This window comes from Callithrix jacchus, chromosome 5 (assembly GCF_049354715.1).
Source record: "Callithrix jacchus isolate 240 chromosome 5, calJac240_pri, whole genome shotgun sequence".
Lineage (NCBI taxonomy): Eukaryota > Metazoa > Chordata > Mammalia > Primates > Cebidae > Callithrix > Callithrix jacchus.
The window spans coordinates 84414150-84431589 of NC_133506.1; the positions used below are offsets into that span (position 1 = coordinate 84414150).

At 42.5% G+C, this 17440-nt stretch overlaps 1 protein-coding gene across 1 annotated transcript in view; it reads right to left on the reverse strand.

The window, feature by feature from the left end:
- Positions 1-17440, reverse strand: part of PIGL (phosphatidylinositol glycan anchor biosynthesis class L) — a 118192-nt gene that overhangs the window by 93009 nt on the left and 7743 nt on the right. The window contains exon 2 of the mRNA XM_078373251.1: positions 15217-15316. Within this exon, the coding sequence (XP_078229377.1) occupies positions 15217-15316 (100 nt within the window). The remainder of the gene's footprint in view (positions 1-15216; positions 15317-17440) is intronic.

The window sequence follows — 17440 nt, forward strand, 5'->3', positions numbered from 1 at the left end:
TAAACAAACATAATTGAGCAAGTACTATTCATCTAGGATTCAGAGGCGCTTATGGCTTACAGTAAAAAACTCGTGTATATGCTAGAACATAGTAAACAATGGGAATATAACAAAAGTGTCCAAGAAAACCTGGGCAAAGCTGGGCGCGGTGGCTCAAGCCTGTAATCCCAGCACTTTGGGAGGCCGAGGCAGGTGGATCACGAGGTCAAAAGATCGAGACCATCCTGGTCAATATGGTGAAACCCCGTCTCTGCTAAAAATACAAAAAGCATGGTGGCGTGTGCCTGTAATCCCAGCTACTCAGGAGGCTGAGACAGGAGAATTGCCTGAACCCAGGAGGCGGAGGTTGCCTTGAGCCGAGATCGCGCCATTGCACTCCAGCCTGGGTAACAAGAGCGAAAACTCTGTCTCAAAATAAAATAAAATTAAATTAAATTAAAAAAAGAAAACCTGGGCAAATCAGGGATGATGCCATGGAATCTAATATAATTCTTTTGAAGGATGAACAAAAGGTTGCTAGACAAATAAGATGAGGGGTGTTGGAAAATGAGGAAGTGTGTTAGAGGAAGGACTAGCACATGCAAAGTTGTGCATGAAGAAGACAGCATGGTATACTTGCGGCACAGCTTAAATGGGATTACATTACTGGGAGATGCAGAGGAGCGACATAGATTGGGGTACTGGGAAAGACATAGATTCGGGTACTGGGAAATCTTACCCTTTTATTTTCCTTAGACAGAGTCTTGTTTTGTCACCTACATGGGAGTACAGTGGCATGATTATCAATGACTTCAGCCTTGAACCCTGGGCTCAAGTGATCCTCCTGTCTCAACCTCCTAAGTAGCTAGAATTACTGGTGTGCAACATGCTTCGCTAATTTTTAATTTTTTGTAGAGATAGGGTCTGGTGTGTTGCCCCAGTTGGTCTTGAATTCCTGGGCTCAAACTATTGAGCTATTGAGCCTCCCATCTTGGTCTCCCAAAGTGCTGGGATTATAGCCATGAGCCACTGTGTCTGGCTAATCCTACCTATTTTTGTTATGGGAATAGAGATGATATGTGTATAAACAGGTGCTACAAGATGAGGCTGAGCAAGGAAAAAGAAATTAGACCACGAACTGCTTTTTGTGTATATTTTTATAAAGTTTTTAAAACCTTTTTAAAAAGTAGATAATTAGACCAGGCGCGGTGACTCACACCTGTAATCCCAGCACTTTGGGAGGCTGAGGTGGGTGGATCACAAAGTCAGGAGATCAAGACCATCCTGGCTAACATGGTGAAACCTTGTCTCCACTAAAAATATAAAAAGTTAGACAGGTATGATGGCACGTGCCTGCAGTCCCAGCTACTCAGGAGGCTGAGGCAGGAGAATCTCTTGAATCCAGAAGGTGGAGGTTGCAGTGAGCCAAGATCACCACACTCCAGCCTGGGCAACAGAATGAGACTCTGTCTCAAAAAAAAAAAAAAAAAAAAAAAAAAAACTAGGTGCAGTGGCTCACACCTGTAATCCTAGCACTTTGGGAGGCTAAGCCGGGTGGATCACAAGGTCAGGAGGTAAGAGACCATCCTTGCTAACACAGTGAGAACTCATCTCTACTACAAATACAAAAAATGAGCTGGGTGTGGTGGCATACACCTGTAGTTCCAGCTACTCGAGAGGCTAAGACAGGAAAAAAATCGCTTGAACCCGGGAGGTGGAGGTTGCAGTGAGCCAAGATCATGCCACTGCACTCCAGCATGGGTAACAGTGCAAGACTCTGTCTTAAGAAACAAAAAGTAGGCCGGGCATGGTGGCTCACGCCTGTAATCCCAGCACTTAGGGAGGCCGAGGCAGGTGGATCACGAGGTGGCCAACATGGTGAAACCCCGTCTCTACTAAAAATACAAAAAAATTAGATGGGTGTAGTGGCACACACCTGTATTCCCAGTTACTCAGGAGGCTGAGGCAGGAGAATTGCTTGAACCCAGGAGGCAGAGGTTGCAGTGAGCCGAGATCACACCACTCCACTCCAGCCTGGTGCCTGGTGACGGAGTATACACTGTAGGTTGATCAAATCAGGCTTTTTATCACATCCATTACCTCAAATATATATTGTTTCTTTGACCATGAACAGTTTTTAGACCTTAAAATTTTGCCAAACAATAGGTCATTGGGGCCCCCAGCACTGTAATAGGCATGAGTTCTAATTGGAGGGATCTTCTTTGTTTTATTTCACCTTAATGAGCCCTCTTCTGACCCCCCCACCATTTCTAGTCTGAGCCATTTGGAGTGGTGTCCCTGGGTCACTCCCTACTCAACTTCCAGAAGGAAGTCCATGAGAAGACCACTGTGTTTATAAGAAGGTTTAAAGGCATTGTTATCTTTTAAAGAAACTCTGTTTTATGCTTTGAACTTATCAAGTCAAATATTATCAAAATGTACACATATAGCATTCACTTGGATAGCTAGAAGTTGAGCAGAGAGGGAGGAAAGTTTTATCAGATATGAAGAATATTATTTTAAATCATATATATTATATGATTTAAAATTATATATAATTATAATTGTGTATATATAATTTTATTTATTTTTGAGATGGAGTCTTGCTCTTGTCGCCCAGGCTGGAGTACAGTGGTGCGATCTTGGCTCACTGCAACCTCCGCCTCCCGGGTTCAAGTGATTCTCCTGTCTCAGCCTCCCAAGTAGCTGGGATTACAGGCATGCACCACACCTGGCTAATTTTTGTATTTTTAGTAGAGACGGGGTTTCGCCATGTTGGCCAGGCTGGTCTTGTGATCTGCCCACTTTGGGCTCCCAAAGTGCTGGGATTACAGGTGTCATATAATTTTAAAAGTAAGGCCGGGCATGGTGGCTCACGCCTGTAATCCAAGCACTTTGGAGGTCAAGGTGGGCGGATCACCTGAGGTCGGGAGTTAAAGACCAGCCTGACCAACATGGTGAAACCCTGTCTTTAAAACAATAATAATAATAATTTAAAAGTAAATAAAGCCTTACTAAAAATAACAGATTCATGAGGAATTAAAAAGCAATTATCCCTCTTCCCTAGCTCCAACTAAGTAGCAGCTACTGTTAAAGAGTCTGGTATTTCCTTTAAGAAATTATTTATGCAGGCCGGGTGCAGTGGCTCACACCTGTAATCCCAGCACTTTGGGAGGCCGAGGCAGGTGGATCACAAGGTCAAGAGATCAAGACCATCCTGGTCAACATGGTGAAACTCTGTCTCTACTAAAAATACAAAAATTAGCTGGGCATAGTGGCACACGCCTATAGTCCCAGCTACTCGGGAAGCTGAGGCAGGAGAATTGCTTGAACCCAGGAGGCGGAGGTTGTGGTGAGCCAAGATCACGCCATTGCACTCCAGCCTGGGTAACAAGAGCAAAACTCCGTCTCAAAAAAAAAAAAAAAAATTATCTATGCATACTACGTAAGTCTTGTCTTAGTGTTATTTAAAAAAAGAAATTATCTGTGCATACAGAAATTTGCGTTTTTGTTTTAAAATATAAATAAAATAATTCTACAGATTCTTCCTAATATGTTAAGAAGCACAAATGCAACAAATGAATGCCAAATCTGCTGGCTGCAGTTCTCAATCACAAACACTTCCCAAGTATTCTGGAAAGGGTCTCTAATCTCCTTTCCAGGCCTGACCTTGAACACATGCATAATGAAATAGCTGTCCACAAATGAAGCAGCAATGACTGTCATGCCAAACCCTATTATTCATCTCCTATACCTTTCACTGCTTTTCTTTCTTCAGCATCTAGCACAGTGCCATTCTAGGTACTGAATAGGTATCTGTTAACATTTGTGCAGCATGCATTTTAACATCATACCAGATGTTAAGGTACTGGGTAAAGTTGTCAAAAGTCCCCATGTAGTTTTCCAATGCCTGAGATTATGCCTTCTTTTCTTGAGAACTGAATTCTCCTCCCCCAACAATCCCCTCTCTTTAACGGATTAGTTGAGGGGTTTACTTAGGTAAGCTCCTCTGGCTAAATGTTTTGCAGTGAAGTTCAGAATGAGGAGAATATAGAGCTGATTCTATACAATGTCAACTAAATGTCCTTATGAGACCATGAGTACTTAGGAGACCCATGTTGATCTTTTTTTTTTTCTTTTTGAGACAGAGTCTTGTTCTGTCACCCAGGCTGGGGTGCAATGGTATGATCTCAGCTCACTGCAACCTCTGCTTCCTGGGTTCAAGTGATTCTCATGCCTCAGCCTCCTGAGTAGCTGGGACTACAGGTGTGCACCACCATGCCCAGCTAATTTTTGTATTTTTAGTAGAAATGGGGTTTCACCATATTGACCAGACTGGTCTTGAACCCCTGACCTCAGGTGATCCACCTGCCTTGGCCTCCCAAAGTGCTGGGATTACAGGCATGAGCCACCATGCTTGGCCTATCTGTATCCTTTTTTTGTTGTTGTTTTTTGAGACGGAGTTTCGCTCTTGTTACCCAGGCTGGAGTGCAATGGCGCGATCTTGGCTCACTGCAACCTCCACCTCCTGGGTTCAGGCAATTCTCCTGCCTCAGCCTCCTGAGTAGCTGGGATTACAGGCACGCACCACCATGCCCAGCTAATTTTTTGCATTTTTAGTAGAGATGGGGTTTCACCATGTTGACCAGGATGGTCTTGATCTCTTGACCTCATGATCCACCTGCCTCGGCCTCCCAAAGTGCTGGGATTACAGGCATGAGCCACCATGCCCAGCCTCTGTATACTATTGATTCTGTCTCTCTGGAGAACTCTAATACAGTAAGAGATTAACAACAATTACTAATAATAGTATAAAATAATTGTAACAATATATGTTTTCACAAATAGAAGATTTATTCCTACCATTCTTCATTCTTGTTACTGTCTTAGCAACCTCAGCATACAATTTATTTCCTTATTAAGTTGAGAATGTTCACCTTTTCACTTAAAGGAAGCACTTACTTCTTTTAAGCATATCCAAATTTCCAGCATCACTATGCTTGCACTTTAGGGTCATTAATAAGTAAAATAAGAAAATAAGGGTGGCCTAAACATTAGCACTGCAATACTTCAGACAATCCAGATGGCTGCTAAGTGTCTACAGAGGGGTAAGTAACCTATAGTGTGAGAAGATGCTAGACAAAGAGATGATTCATGTCCTGGGTGGCCCGGAGCTGGACGGTGTGAGATTTCAGAAAACTGTACTCAGAGCCAGGCACAGTGGCTCACACCTGTAATCCCAACACTTTGGGAGGCTTAGGTGGGTGGATCACTTGAGGTCAGGAGTTCAAGACCAGCCTGGCCAACATGGTGAAACCATGTCTCTACAAAAAAATGCAAAAATTAGCCGGGCATGGTGGTGGGTGCCTGTAATTCTAGCTACTTGGGAGGCTGAGGCAGGAGGATTGATTGAACCTGGGAAGTGAAGGTTACAGTGAGCCAAGATTGTGCCACTGCACTCCAGCCTGGGCGACAACAGCAAAACTCCATCTCAAAAAACAACAACAACAACAAAAACTAGCTGGTCATGGTGGCGCACACCTGTGGTCCTAGCTACTTGGGAGGCTGAAGCATGAGAAATGAGAATTGCTTGAACCTGGGAGGTGGAAGTTGCAGTGAGCTGAGACAGCGTCACTACATTCCAGCCTTGGTGAGAGAGAGAGAGAGAGAGAGAGAGAGAGAGAGAGAGAGAGAGAGAGAGAGAGAGAGAGAGAGAGAAAGAGAGAGATTCTGTTGCAAAAAAAAAAAAAAGAAAGAAAGAAAATTGTACGTCTTGCTCTGGCCCCGCAGGCTGGAGGGCTGGAGTACAATGGCACAATCTCAGCTCACTGTAACCTCCACCTCCCAGGTTAAAGCAATTCTCCTGCCTCAGCCTCCCAAGTATGTGGGATTAAAGGTGTCTGCCACCACGCCCTGCTGTTTTTTGTATTTTCAGTAGAGACGGGGTTTCTTCATCTTGGCCAGGCGGGTCTCAAACTTTTAACCTCAAGTGATCCACCCACCTTGGCCTCCCAAAGTGCTGGGATTACAGGCATGAGCCACTGCGCCTGGCCAGAATGATGTACATTTTAAAACTTATAAATTGTTTATTTTTGGAATTTCCATTTAATACTTTTAGACCACAGTTGACTGCAAGTAACTGAAACTACAGAAAGCAAAACTATGGATAAGGAAGGACTACTGCAATTAAGGTAATATAAGACCATAAATATGGGGCCCTAATCCAATAGAACTGGTGGTACTATATGAAAAGGAAGAGATTGTCGGGCACGGTGGCTCACACCTGTAATCCCAGCACTTTGGGAGGCTCAGGTGAGTGGATCACCTGAGGTTGGGAGTTGGAGACCAGCCTGATCAACATGGAGAAACTCCGTCTCTACTAAAAATACAAAATTAGCAAAGTGTGGTGGTGCATGCCTATAATCCCAGCTACTTGGGAGGCTAGGGCAGGAGAATCACTTGAACCCAGGAGGCGGAGTTGTGGTAAGCCGAGATCACACCATTGCACTCCAGCCTGGGCAACAAGAGCAAAACCCATCTCAAAAAAAAAAAAAAAAAAAGAAGGAGAAAAGGAAGAGATCTCTCTCTCTCTGTCTCTCTGCCACGTGAGGCACAGTGAGAAGGCAGCCATGTGCAAGTCAGGATAAGGACCCTTACCAGAAACCAACCCTGCCAGACCTCAATCTGGGACTTCTAGCCTGCAGGACTATGAGAAAATAAATTTGTGTTGTTTAAGCTACCCAGTCTATGGTATTTTCTTTTGGCAGCACAAGCCGACTAAGACACATTTTGATAATGTTAAATAACAGATACCTAAAAATGTGCAAGTAGCTTTGGAACTAGATAATTCCAAAGGCTGGAGGAGGTAGACATTGGAGGAGTTTTGAGGTGAATGCTAGAAAAATCCTAGATGCCAGGAAGGAATGGTTGACATGGACATTAAAGGTGATTCTGGTAAGGACTCAGGAAGGAAAAAGGAGAACTGGAAAGAAAACCTCCATCTTCTTCATCTTTTTTTTTTTTTTTTTTGAGGCACAGTCTCACTCTGTTGCCTAAACTGGAGTGCAATGGCACAATCTCAGCTCACTGCAAACTCCACCTTCTGGGTTCAAGCAATTGTCCTGCCTCAGCCTTCCAAGCAGCTGGGATTAGAGGCACCCACCACCATACCCAGTTTTTTTTTTTTTTTTCCAGATTCTTCCATAGCTGAATTATTTATTTAATTTATAATGGAGATGGGATTTCACCATGTTGACCAGGCTGGTCTCAAACTCCTGATCTCATGTGATCCACCTGCTTCAGCCTCCCAAAGTGCTGGGATTACAGGCGTGAACCACCGCACCCAGCCTGAAAACCTCCATCTTCTTAGAGAATACATAAACAATTATGAACAGAATGTCGGTAGAAATATGGTCTTTAAGGCCATTCTGATGGGGTCTCAGAGAAAAATGAGATAAGATATTGGAAAAGGGAGAAAAGGCGATCCCTATTATAAAACAGCAAAGAACTTGCCTTAATTGTGTTCTAGTGTTTTGTGGAAGATAGAACTTGTGAAGGATGAAATTAGATATTTAGCTGAGGTGAAATTCTTTTTTTAAAAAAATTTTTTAGATAAGGTGCCATAAGGTCTGACCACAAGCTGAGGTGAATTCTAAGTAAAAGTCTGAAGGTGCAGCCTGGGTCATCTTGACTGTTTATAGTAAAATGGAAGAGTTGAGAGGTACAGTAAAGAAGGAATTGTTAAGTAAAAAGAAACCAGGACTTAAACATTTAGGAAATTTTTCAGCCTGTCCATATTGTGAAAAAATGAGAAAGCTTGTTCTGAAGAGAGCACTCTGGTGTGGCTGAACAACCATTTGATGAGGAGATTAGCACAGGGGTGAACCACACATTTATCAGCTACCTCAACAGCAGCCAGGAGACATTAAAAATCGGGCGGGAAGAAAGAAGGCTGCTGGACTTAGAGTCTACAGCACTAGACAATAGAGCTATCTGGCCACAAACATGCCTTATCCTTCAAGAAAAGGGAAGAATGACCTCAAAGGTTATCCAGAGATCAGAAGGACTGCCATTCCCACCACAGGCTCCAGTGGGCTCGGAGGGCAGAATACTGACCCAAAGAGGATTATTCTCAAGCCTCAAGATCTAATGGAGTTTACCTTCCTAGGTTTTGGATTTGCCTGGGGCCTGTCACCCTTCTTTCTGATTTCCCCCTTTTGGAATGAAAATATCTATCCGGCCGGGCGCGGTGGCTCAAGCCTGTAATCCCAGCACTTTGGGAGGCTGAGGCGGGTGGATCACAAGGTCAAGAGATCGAGACCATCCTGGTCAACATGGTGAAACTCTGTCTCTACTAAAAATATTAAAAAAATTAGCTGGGCATGGTTGCGTGTGCCTGTAATCCCAGCTACTTGGGAGGCTGAGGCAGGAGAATTGCCTGAACCCAGGAGGCGGAGGTTGCAGTGAGCCAAGATCGCGCCATTGCACTCCAGCCTAGGTAACAAGAGCGAAATTCCATCTCAAAACAAAAAAGAAAAGATCTATCCTATGCCTCTCCATTCCTTGTATTTTGTAAATATATAACTTGTCTGTTTCCACAGGTTCACAGCTGGTGAGGATATTTAGATGAGACTTTGGACTTTTGAGTTAATGCTGGAATGAGTTAAGACTTTGGAGGTTGTTAGGATGGGATAAATGTGGTTTGCATACAATAACAACATGAATTTTGGGGTTGTGAGATGGAATGCTATGAACTGAATAGTGTCCTTATCAAATTCATATGCTGAAGCCCTAAATTCCAATTGTGACTGTATTTCGAGAGGGCTTTAATCGAATAAAACTTGTAGCCTTTTAAGAATAGGGAGGGGGCTGGGCGCGGTGGCTCACACTTGTAATCCCAGTAATCCCAGCACTTTGGGTGGCTGAGGTGGGCAGATCACGAGGTCAGGAGTTTGAGACCAGCCTGGCCAATGTGGTGAAACCCCATCTCTACTGAAAATACAAAAATTAGCCGGGTGTGGTGGCATGTGCCTGTAATCCCAGGTACTGAGGAGGCTGAGTCACAATAATTGCTTGAACTTGGGAGGCGGAGGTTGCAGTGAGCCGAGATCGTGCCATTGCACTCCAGTCTGGGTAACAAGAGTGAAACTCCACCTCAGAAAAAAAAAAGAGGAAGGGAAGAAGGAAGAGAGAGTGAGCGAATCTCTTTTCAGCAAATTGAGAACATAGCGAGAAGGTAATCTACAAGCAGGAAGAGAGCTGTCATCAGAAAGTGGCCCTGCAAGACCTTGATCTGGACTTCTAGCCCACAGAACTGCAGGAAAATAAATTTCTGTTGTTTAAGCCAAACAGTCTATGGTATTTTGTTACGGGAGCCTGAGCAGACTAAGATACATTTTTCTTGAATTTTCAAATTTGCTTCTTGAAATATGTACTTTTTTTTTTTTGAGACGGAGTCTTACTCTGTCACCAGGCCAGAATGCAGTTTCACCATTTGGCCAGGATGGTCTTGATCTTTTGACCTTGTGATCCACCCACCTCGGTCTCCTAAAGTGCTGGGATTACAGGCGTAAAACATAGCACTTGGCCTGAAGTACTTACTTTCAACAAGCTTACTATCCCTCTACTATAGCATTTCACTATAGGGGACTAATGCTGAAACTACATGGTTTTCATGGTATATATAAAAAATACAGATGTTTCCTGACTTATAATGCGGCTATGTGCCGACAAACCCATTCTAAACTGAAAATATCACAAGTCAAAAACACACTCTAGGTTGGGCATGGTGGCTCATGCCTGTAATCCCAGCACTTTGAGAGGTTGAGGCAAGTGGATCACCTGAGGTCAGGAGTTCAAGCCAGCCTGGCCAACATGGCGAAACCCTATCTCTGCTAAAAATACAAAAAATTAGCTGGATGTGGTGGCAAGTGCTTGTAATCTCACTTCTTGGGAGGCTAAGGCAGGAGAATTGCTTGAACCTGGGTGGCAGAGGTTGCAGTGAGTCGAGATCATGTCATTATACTCCAGCCTGGGTGACAGAGCAAGGTTCTGTCTCAAAAAAAAAAAAAAAAAAAGAAAGAAAGAAACACTAAAGTACCTTCCACTAAGGTTTAAATTGTTAATATTATGTTATTTTGGGTTAATCTATATAGGTCTTTTTTTTTTTTTGAATTATTTTAAAGCAAATTGCAGACATCATGATCATATTGTATTTAGTATTAGTTTTGAGTATTTGCTGTTCTGAGTATACATAATACTGTAATAGCCCCTTCTTTCATGTTTTATGGAATTCTTTAAAAGATTAGAGAAGAAAGTAAGTAATTATGTTCATGTTCTTAGAAAAGGACTTTCAGTGTGACAGAAGAGATTCTTTTTTTTTTTTTTCTTTTGGGACAGGGTCTCACTCTGTTACCTGGGCTGGAGTTCAGTGTCACGATCTTGGCTCACTGTAGCCTCCACCTTCTGGGCTCAGGTGATCCTCTCACCTTAGTCACCCAAGTAGCTGGGATTATGGGCATGCCACCACATCCAGCAAATTTTTTGTATTTTTAGTAAAGATGGGGTTTCGCCATATTGCCCAGGCTGGTCTCAAATGCCTAGGCTCAAGCCATCTGTCCACCTTGGCCTCCCAAAGTGCTAGGATTACAGTTAGGAGCCACTGCACCCAGCCAGAGATTCCACTGTAAATATCAACAATGTTAAACAAAACCCCTGAGATATTAACTTTGAAATAATCATCTGTATACATTTCTGATTTTTTTTTCCTTAAAAAAAAAAAAAAAAAGGCTGGGCGTGGTGGCAAATGCCTGTAGTTCCAGCACTTTGAGAGGCCAAGGTGGGCAAATCATGAGGTCAGGAGTTTGAGACTGGCCTGGCCAATATGGTGAAACCCCATCTCTACTAAAAATACAAAAATTAGTCGGGCGTAGTGGCGCATGCTGGTCGCCCCAGCTACTCAGGAGGCTGCGGCAGCATAATCACTTGAACCTGGAGGTGGAGGCTGCAGTAAGCTGAGATTGCACCACTGCACTCTAGCCTGAGTGACAGAGCAAGACTCCATCTCAAAAAAAAAAAAAAAAAAAAGGCTGGCCCCTACTGCTAAATTTGACTGTATTAAAAAAAAAAATACACACACACACACACACACACACACACATATATATATATAGGCTAGGTGTAGTGGCTCATGCCTGTAATCACAGTGCTTTAGGAAGATGAGATGAGAAGATGGCTTGAAGCTAGGAGTTCAAGACCAGCTTGGGCAACACAGCAAAATCCCCTCTCTATAAAAAATTTAAGGCCAGGTGCAGTGGCTCATACCTGTAATCCCAGCACTTTGGGGGGCCGAGGCAGGTGGATCATGAAGGCAAGAAATTGAGACCATCCTGGCCAACATGGTGAAACCCCGTCTCTACAAAAAATACAAAAAAATTAGCTGGACATGGTGGCACACACCTGTAGTCCCAGCTACTCAGAAGGCTGAGGCAGGAGAATTGCTTGAATCCAGGAGGTGGAGGTTGCAGTGAGCTGAGATCACACCACTGCACTCCAGCCTGATGACAGAGCAAGACTCCATCTCAAAAAAAAAAAAAAAGTAAAAATTAGGCCAGTACAAACCACAGAAAGTAAGAAAAAAAATTAGGCCAGTTGTGGTGGTTGACTCCTGTAATTCCAGCACTTTGGGAGGCCGAGACAGGTGGATCACTTGAGGTCAGGAGTTTGAGATCAGCCTGGCCAACATGGTGAAACCTCGTCTCTACCAAATATATAAAAATTAGCTGAGTGTAGTGGGGAGGGCCTGTAATCCCAGCTACTCCAGAGGTTAAGGCATGAGAATTACATAAATCTGGGATACAGAGGTTGCAGTAAGCCAAGACCATGCCACTATACTGTAGCCTGGGTGACAAAGCAAGACTCTGTCTAAAAAAAAAAACAAAAAACTGCCGGGCGTGGTGGCCCACTCCTGTAATCCTAGCACTTTGGGAGGCCAAGGTAGGTGGATCACGAGGTCTAGAGATTGAGACCATCCTGGCCACCTTGGTGAAACCCCATCTCTACTAAAAATACAAAAAAAAAATTAGCTGGGCGTGGTGGCACGTGCCTGTGGTCCCAGCTACTCGGGAGGCTGAGGCGGAAGAATCACTTGAACCCAGGAGGTGGAGGTTGCAGTGAGCTGAGCTTGTGCCACTGCACTCCAGCCCAGAGACAGAGCAAGACTCCATGTCAAAAAAAAAAAATTTCTAGCACTGTGGGAGGCCAAGGTGGGTGGATCACCTGAGGTCAGGAGTTTGAGACCAGCCTGATGAACATGAAGAAACCCGTCGCTACTAAAAATACAAAATTAGCTGAGTGTGGTGGTGCATGCCTGTAATCCCAGCTACTGGAGAGGCTGAGGCAGGAGAAATGCTTGAACCTGGGAGGCAGAGGTTGTGGTGAGCGGAGATCAGACCACTGCACCCCAGCCTGGGCAACAAGAACAAAACTCTGTCTCAAAAAAAAATTTTTTTTAATTAGCCAGGTGTGGCCAGGCACGGTGGCTCAGACCTGTAATCCTAGGACTGAGAGGTCGTGGTGGGGAGATTACAAGGTCAGGAGTTCAAGACCTGCCTGACCAACATGGTGAAAACCCATCTCTACTAAAAATATAAGAATTAACCAGACGTGGTGGTGCATGCTTGTAATCCCAGCTACTCAGAAGTCTGAGGCAAGAGAATCACTTGAAACTGGGAGGCAGAGGTTGCAGTGAGCTGAGATAGAGCCATTGTACTCCAGCCTGGGTGACAGTGAGACTCCATCTCAAAAAAAAAAAAAAAAAAAAAATTAGCCAGGTGTGGTGGCACGTGCCTATAGTCCCAGCTACTTGGAAGGCTGAGGCAGGAGGATTGCCTGAACCCAGGAGTTCAAGGCTACAATGAATTATGATCACACCACTTCACTCCACCCTGGGTAACAGTTAGATACTGTCTCTAAAAAATCCAAAGCACACAAAAAACATACCTCCTAGCTCTGTTCACTATAAAGGTCAAGTAGCAATGAGAATAATAACGCTATTGCAATGAACACTCCTACTATGCTGGTTATGTCTTCTAAATACCATTCACTACTAAGACAAAGGCTCTTTGGAGAAATAGCTCATTTCAGAACTGGAGCAGGAAAGCATACAAGATAGTACTGGAAAGTCTTATTTTACTTGAAAGCAAGGAAGGAAATCATAAAAGACAAAGAGATTATATCAAAAGGACATATAGGTCAACATGAAGAGACTCACTGGCCAAACATGAGACAATTTAGTGTTAGAGAACATATGACTGAACGTGAAACACCATATACAGAAAAAAACCTAAGTTCCTAATGAAAGTTAAAAGTGTCCTCCCCATTCAAGAAACAGAAAAGCAATAGATCACAACTGTAGGTACACAGGGTATCGACTCTTTATTCTGAAAATATCAATCAAAGGGAAAAATTAAGCATCTATCCTGTCTTTTTGTTTCATATTATTATATACAGCAAGGAAACAAAGTAGCCCCAATTAATAGTGAAAGTTCTGTTTTACAAAAGAATTACAGCTAGTACACATAGAATATGTGAGACAATTGGAAACTCAGCATTTTGCAACTTCTAGCTCAATAATGACTCAGGCAACAGTCATGAGAACATATGAAAGGTTAATGGGGGTCTTTAAAACAAAGGTAGTCACTGCTATCTGAACTCACTGATCAACTGTAGATTCACTATAGGTCAATCAGATAGTACACGTCTTCTGATATGATACAAAGTACATAGTACAGCCTATGAAGTATTCTTGCCCTCCAAAAAGTTAGACCCAAATCTGATTTGCAGTATGCAAAGAAAAAAAAAAAAAGGCCGGCCACAGTGGCTCATGCCTGTAATCCCAGTACTTTGAGAGGCTGAGGCAGGCGGATCACCTGAGGTCAGAAGTTCGAGACCAGCCTGGCCAATATGATGAAACCCCATCTCTACTAAAAATACAAAAAATTAGCCAGCTGTGGTGGTGAGTGCCTGTAACCCCAACTACTTGGGAGACTGAGGTGAGAGAATCACTTGAACCCTGGAGGCAGAGGTTGCAGTGAGTCGAGATCATGCCACTGCGCTCCAGCCTAGGCCTGAACTTAGACATACAGGAAACAAACAGACAAATCCAGAATATAGGACATTCTGTATGACAACATAATTCAGGTTCTTCAACAAATCCACCAATGAATGGAGAAAAGGGGAATTAAATGATATCAACCAATATGTGGTCTTTGTCAAGATCGTGATTTGAGTAAACCAACTGTGAAAAGAAATTTTTGAGCTACCTAAAGAAATTCTGATATGAACTGGGTGTTCATAACAGAACACCCCATCAAATTAACAATATCAACAATAACAGTAATTCAATAGTAATTACAATAGTAACCATATTGTTAATATGGTTAAATGTAAAATAATAAGAAAAAGAAAAAAGAAAAAATATATGGTTAAATGTACTGATAATGGCTGTAGCTATAGGAAAATTGTCCCATCTTCTTAACAGACACAGACCTAGTTATCTAGGGGTAAAAAACCTGATGGCTGGATTATTTTTTTTTTAATGCTTCATATACACAAAAGATGTTAAGTTAGGGACAGATGAAGAAACAAGCACTGTATAGCAAAATCTTGATAATATTGAGTTTAGGTAATAGGCACATGGGGATTTACAATATTGTTCTTTATGCTTTTGTGTATTTTTGAAATTTATAAAAAAACATTTTGTCGTTTTTTTTTCTTTCTTTCTTTTTGCTCCCTTTTAAACAAAAGTTCCAATTCCAAACTTGTTTTTTTTTTTTTTTTTCTGAGATGGTGTCTTGCTCTGTCACCAGGCTGGAGTGCAGTGGCATGATCTTGGCTCACTGCAACCTTCACCTCCCGGGTTCAAGCAATTCCCCTGCCTCAGCTCCCAAGTAGCTGGGACTAGAGGCACCCACCACCACACCCAGTTAATTTTTGTATGTTTAGTAGAGATGGGGTTTCACTATGTTGGCCAGGATGGTCTCCATCTCTTGACCTCAAGCAATCCACTGGCCTCGTCCTCCCAAAGTGCTGGGATTACAGGTGTGAGCCACCACACCACATTTAGACTTTTCATACAAGATGTTCTTAGCCACTCACATTAGTTTTTTGGGTGTCTTTTGAGTATACCACTGCATATTTATTGCCAATAAATTTCTACATTGTTAAAAAATATATTACCTGTGGTCAATAATCATTATACTGGAGGGTGGAATCCCCAAAACATCACAGCTCTGCAAAAGTTCTTTCTTACGAGTCTCTCCTTGATTGTAGTAATTTCCTGAGGATAACAAATATATACTGGTAGATTTCTTTAACAGTGGAGACCTAGCTATTCACTCATTCTTATCCTGTTTTTGTTCCCTAAAGGATTTAAGTTGCCTGAAAATGTGTGATTATGATACAAAGTTGAAGAAAACACAACACCAGGATACTCCTGTGAGAAGATTACCAGTAGCACAATCTTTAGAACCACAATTTACAATTCTTTCCCATCTCTGTATCTATCTACCTATCTGTCTGTCTGCATTTCAGTCACACGTTAGAGGCAGCATGGTACACAACCAAGGGTACTAACTTTGAAGTTAAGCAGATTTAGGATCAACCCAAGTATGGGTACTCAGAACAAGTGGGGCTCCTCTTCACTGATAGTCCTCAAATAACTGTTTAACATTGATTTAAGGATGAGGCTTTCCAAGCTCATTCTTGTTGGTACAGAAAATGAAAAAGAAAATAAAGGCTGGTACTCCTGAGTATTACAGGAAAATGTGCAGAAACCATTTAGGAAAGCATGCTCTTTTGAAGAGTTTCACAGCCAGCTATCCAGCATACCCCAAGGGGATCTTGATTCCACTGGCACACCAAACAACTTATATATTCTCTATGTTCCCAACACATATACTATGTTCCCTAAGAATAGTTCTGGTAAATAAAACTCCTCTGTATCCTTACAAATAATAATCCAGTGACATTTTGGTATCATCTAAGTTGCACTCATTTTTAGCAACTATCCAGCTAATGCACCTCTTAATTCAACTCTCCAGCAAATAACGCATGTCTGATTTGTGCAAATTACTAAACTTCTTATATTTTTTTCACCAGTTAAGTGGGGATAATGGCTATTTCTTTTTTTTTGAAACAAGTCTTGCTCTGTCGCCCAGGCTGGTGTGCAGTGGTGCAATTTTGGCTCACTGCAACCACTGCCCCCCAGGTTCAAGTGATTTTCCTGCCTCAATCTCCCAAGTAGATGGGATTACAGGCACCCACTACCACATCCAGCTAATTTTTGTCATTTTTAGTAGAGACAGAGGTTTCACCACGTTGGCCAGGCTGGTCTGGAACTCCTGACCTCATCATCCGCCTGCTTTAGCCTCTCAAAGTGCTGGGATTACAGGCATGAGCCATGGTGCCTAGTTGATAGTGGCTATTTCATATGGCTTTCTGGGAGATTATGATTATATGTATGATTACATTAATATATAGATATGAAAGGATCCAATTAGGTACTGTGTTGGTTTTCTTTCCCTGACCTTTTTATGTTTATCATCCTCCTCTTCTCCTTTCTTTCTTCCTGAATTACAATGCATCTTCATCATCCACATCAAATCATCTCCTCTAGGAGGCCTTTTCTAGAGCAATAATTTCTGGTATTCTATTCATAAGTATAAACTTTCTCCATGATCAGATTATTAATTTCTAAATGTCACTGGCCAGGCTTGGTGGCTTATGCCTGTAATTTCAACACTTTGGGAGGCCGAGGCAGGTGGATCACCTGAGGTCAGGAGTTCGAGACCAGCCTGACTGATATGGTGAAACCCATCTCTACTAAAAATACAAAAATTAGCTGGGTGTTGTGGCAGCTGCCGGTAATCCCAGCTACCTGGGAGCTTGAGGCAGGAGAATCACTTGAACCCAGGAGGTGGAAGCTGCAGTAAGCTGAGATTATGCCACTGTACTACAGCCTGGGCGACAAGAGTGAGACTCAGTTTCAAAAAAAAAAAAATGTCATTGATCTTAAAAGTCATGGTCTCATTTAACTTTGTATCATCCCTGATATCCAGCACACTGTAGACACTTATGAACAAAAAGAGAGGTTCCGCTTACCTTAGTTTTTCTCTTAGTAAAACTAAGTTTTGCTAAGTTTACTAAAACTCTCACGTGAAACCTTTCAACTTTGGCAAGGGTCTTTCTAGTGCTAGCTTTGAGTGGTTTGAAGGCAGATAGGAAAGTCATTACACTATATTCAATAGAGACTAATCCTAAAAAGACTGCAGATAACAGGTTTAGTTTTGTATTGTCCTTATCATATCTTTTTATACATTTTTTAAAGTCAGAAACTATTTTGTGACTTAAAAAAATTGCTACACATACCCTCTCCCATTTTTTTCTCCCTAGATTACTTGAT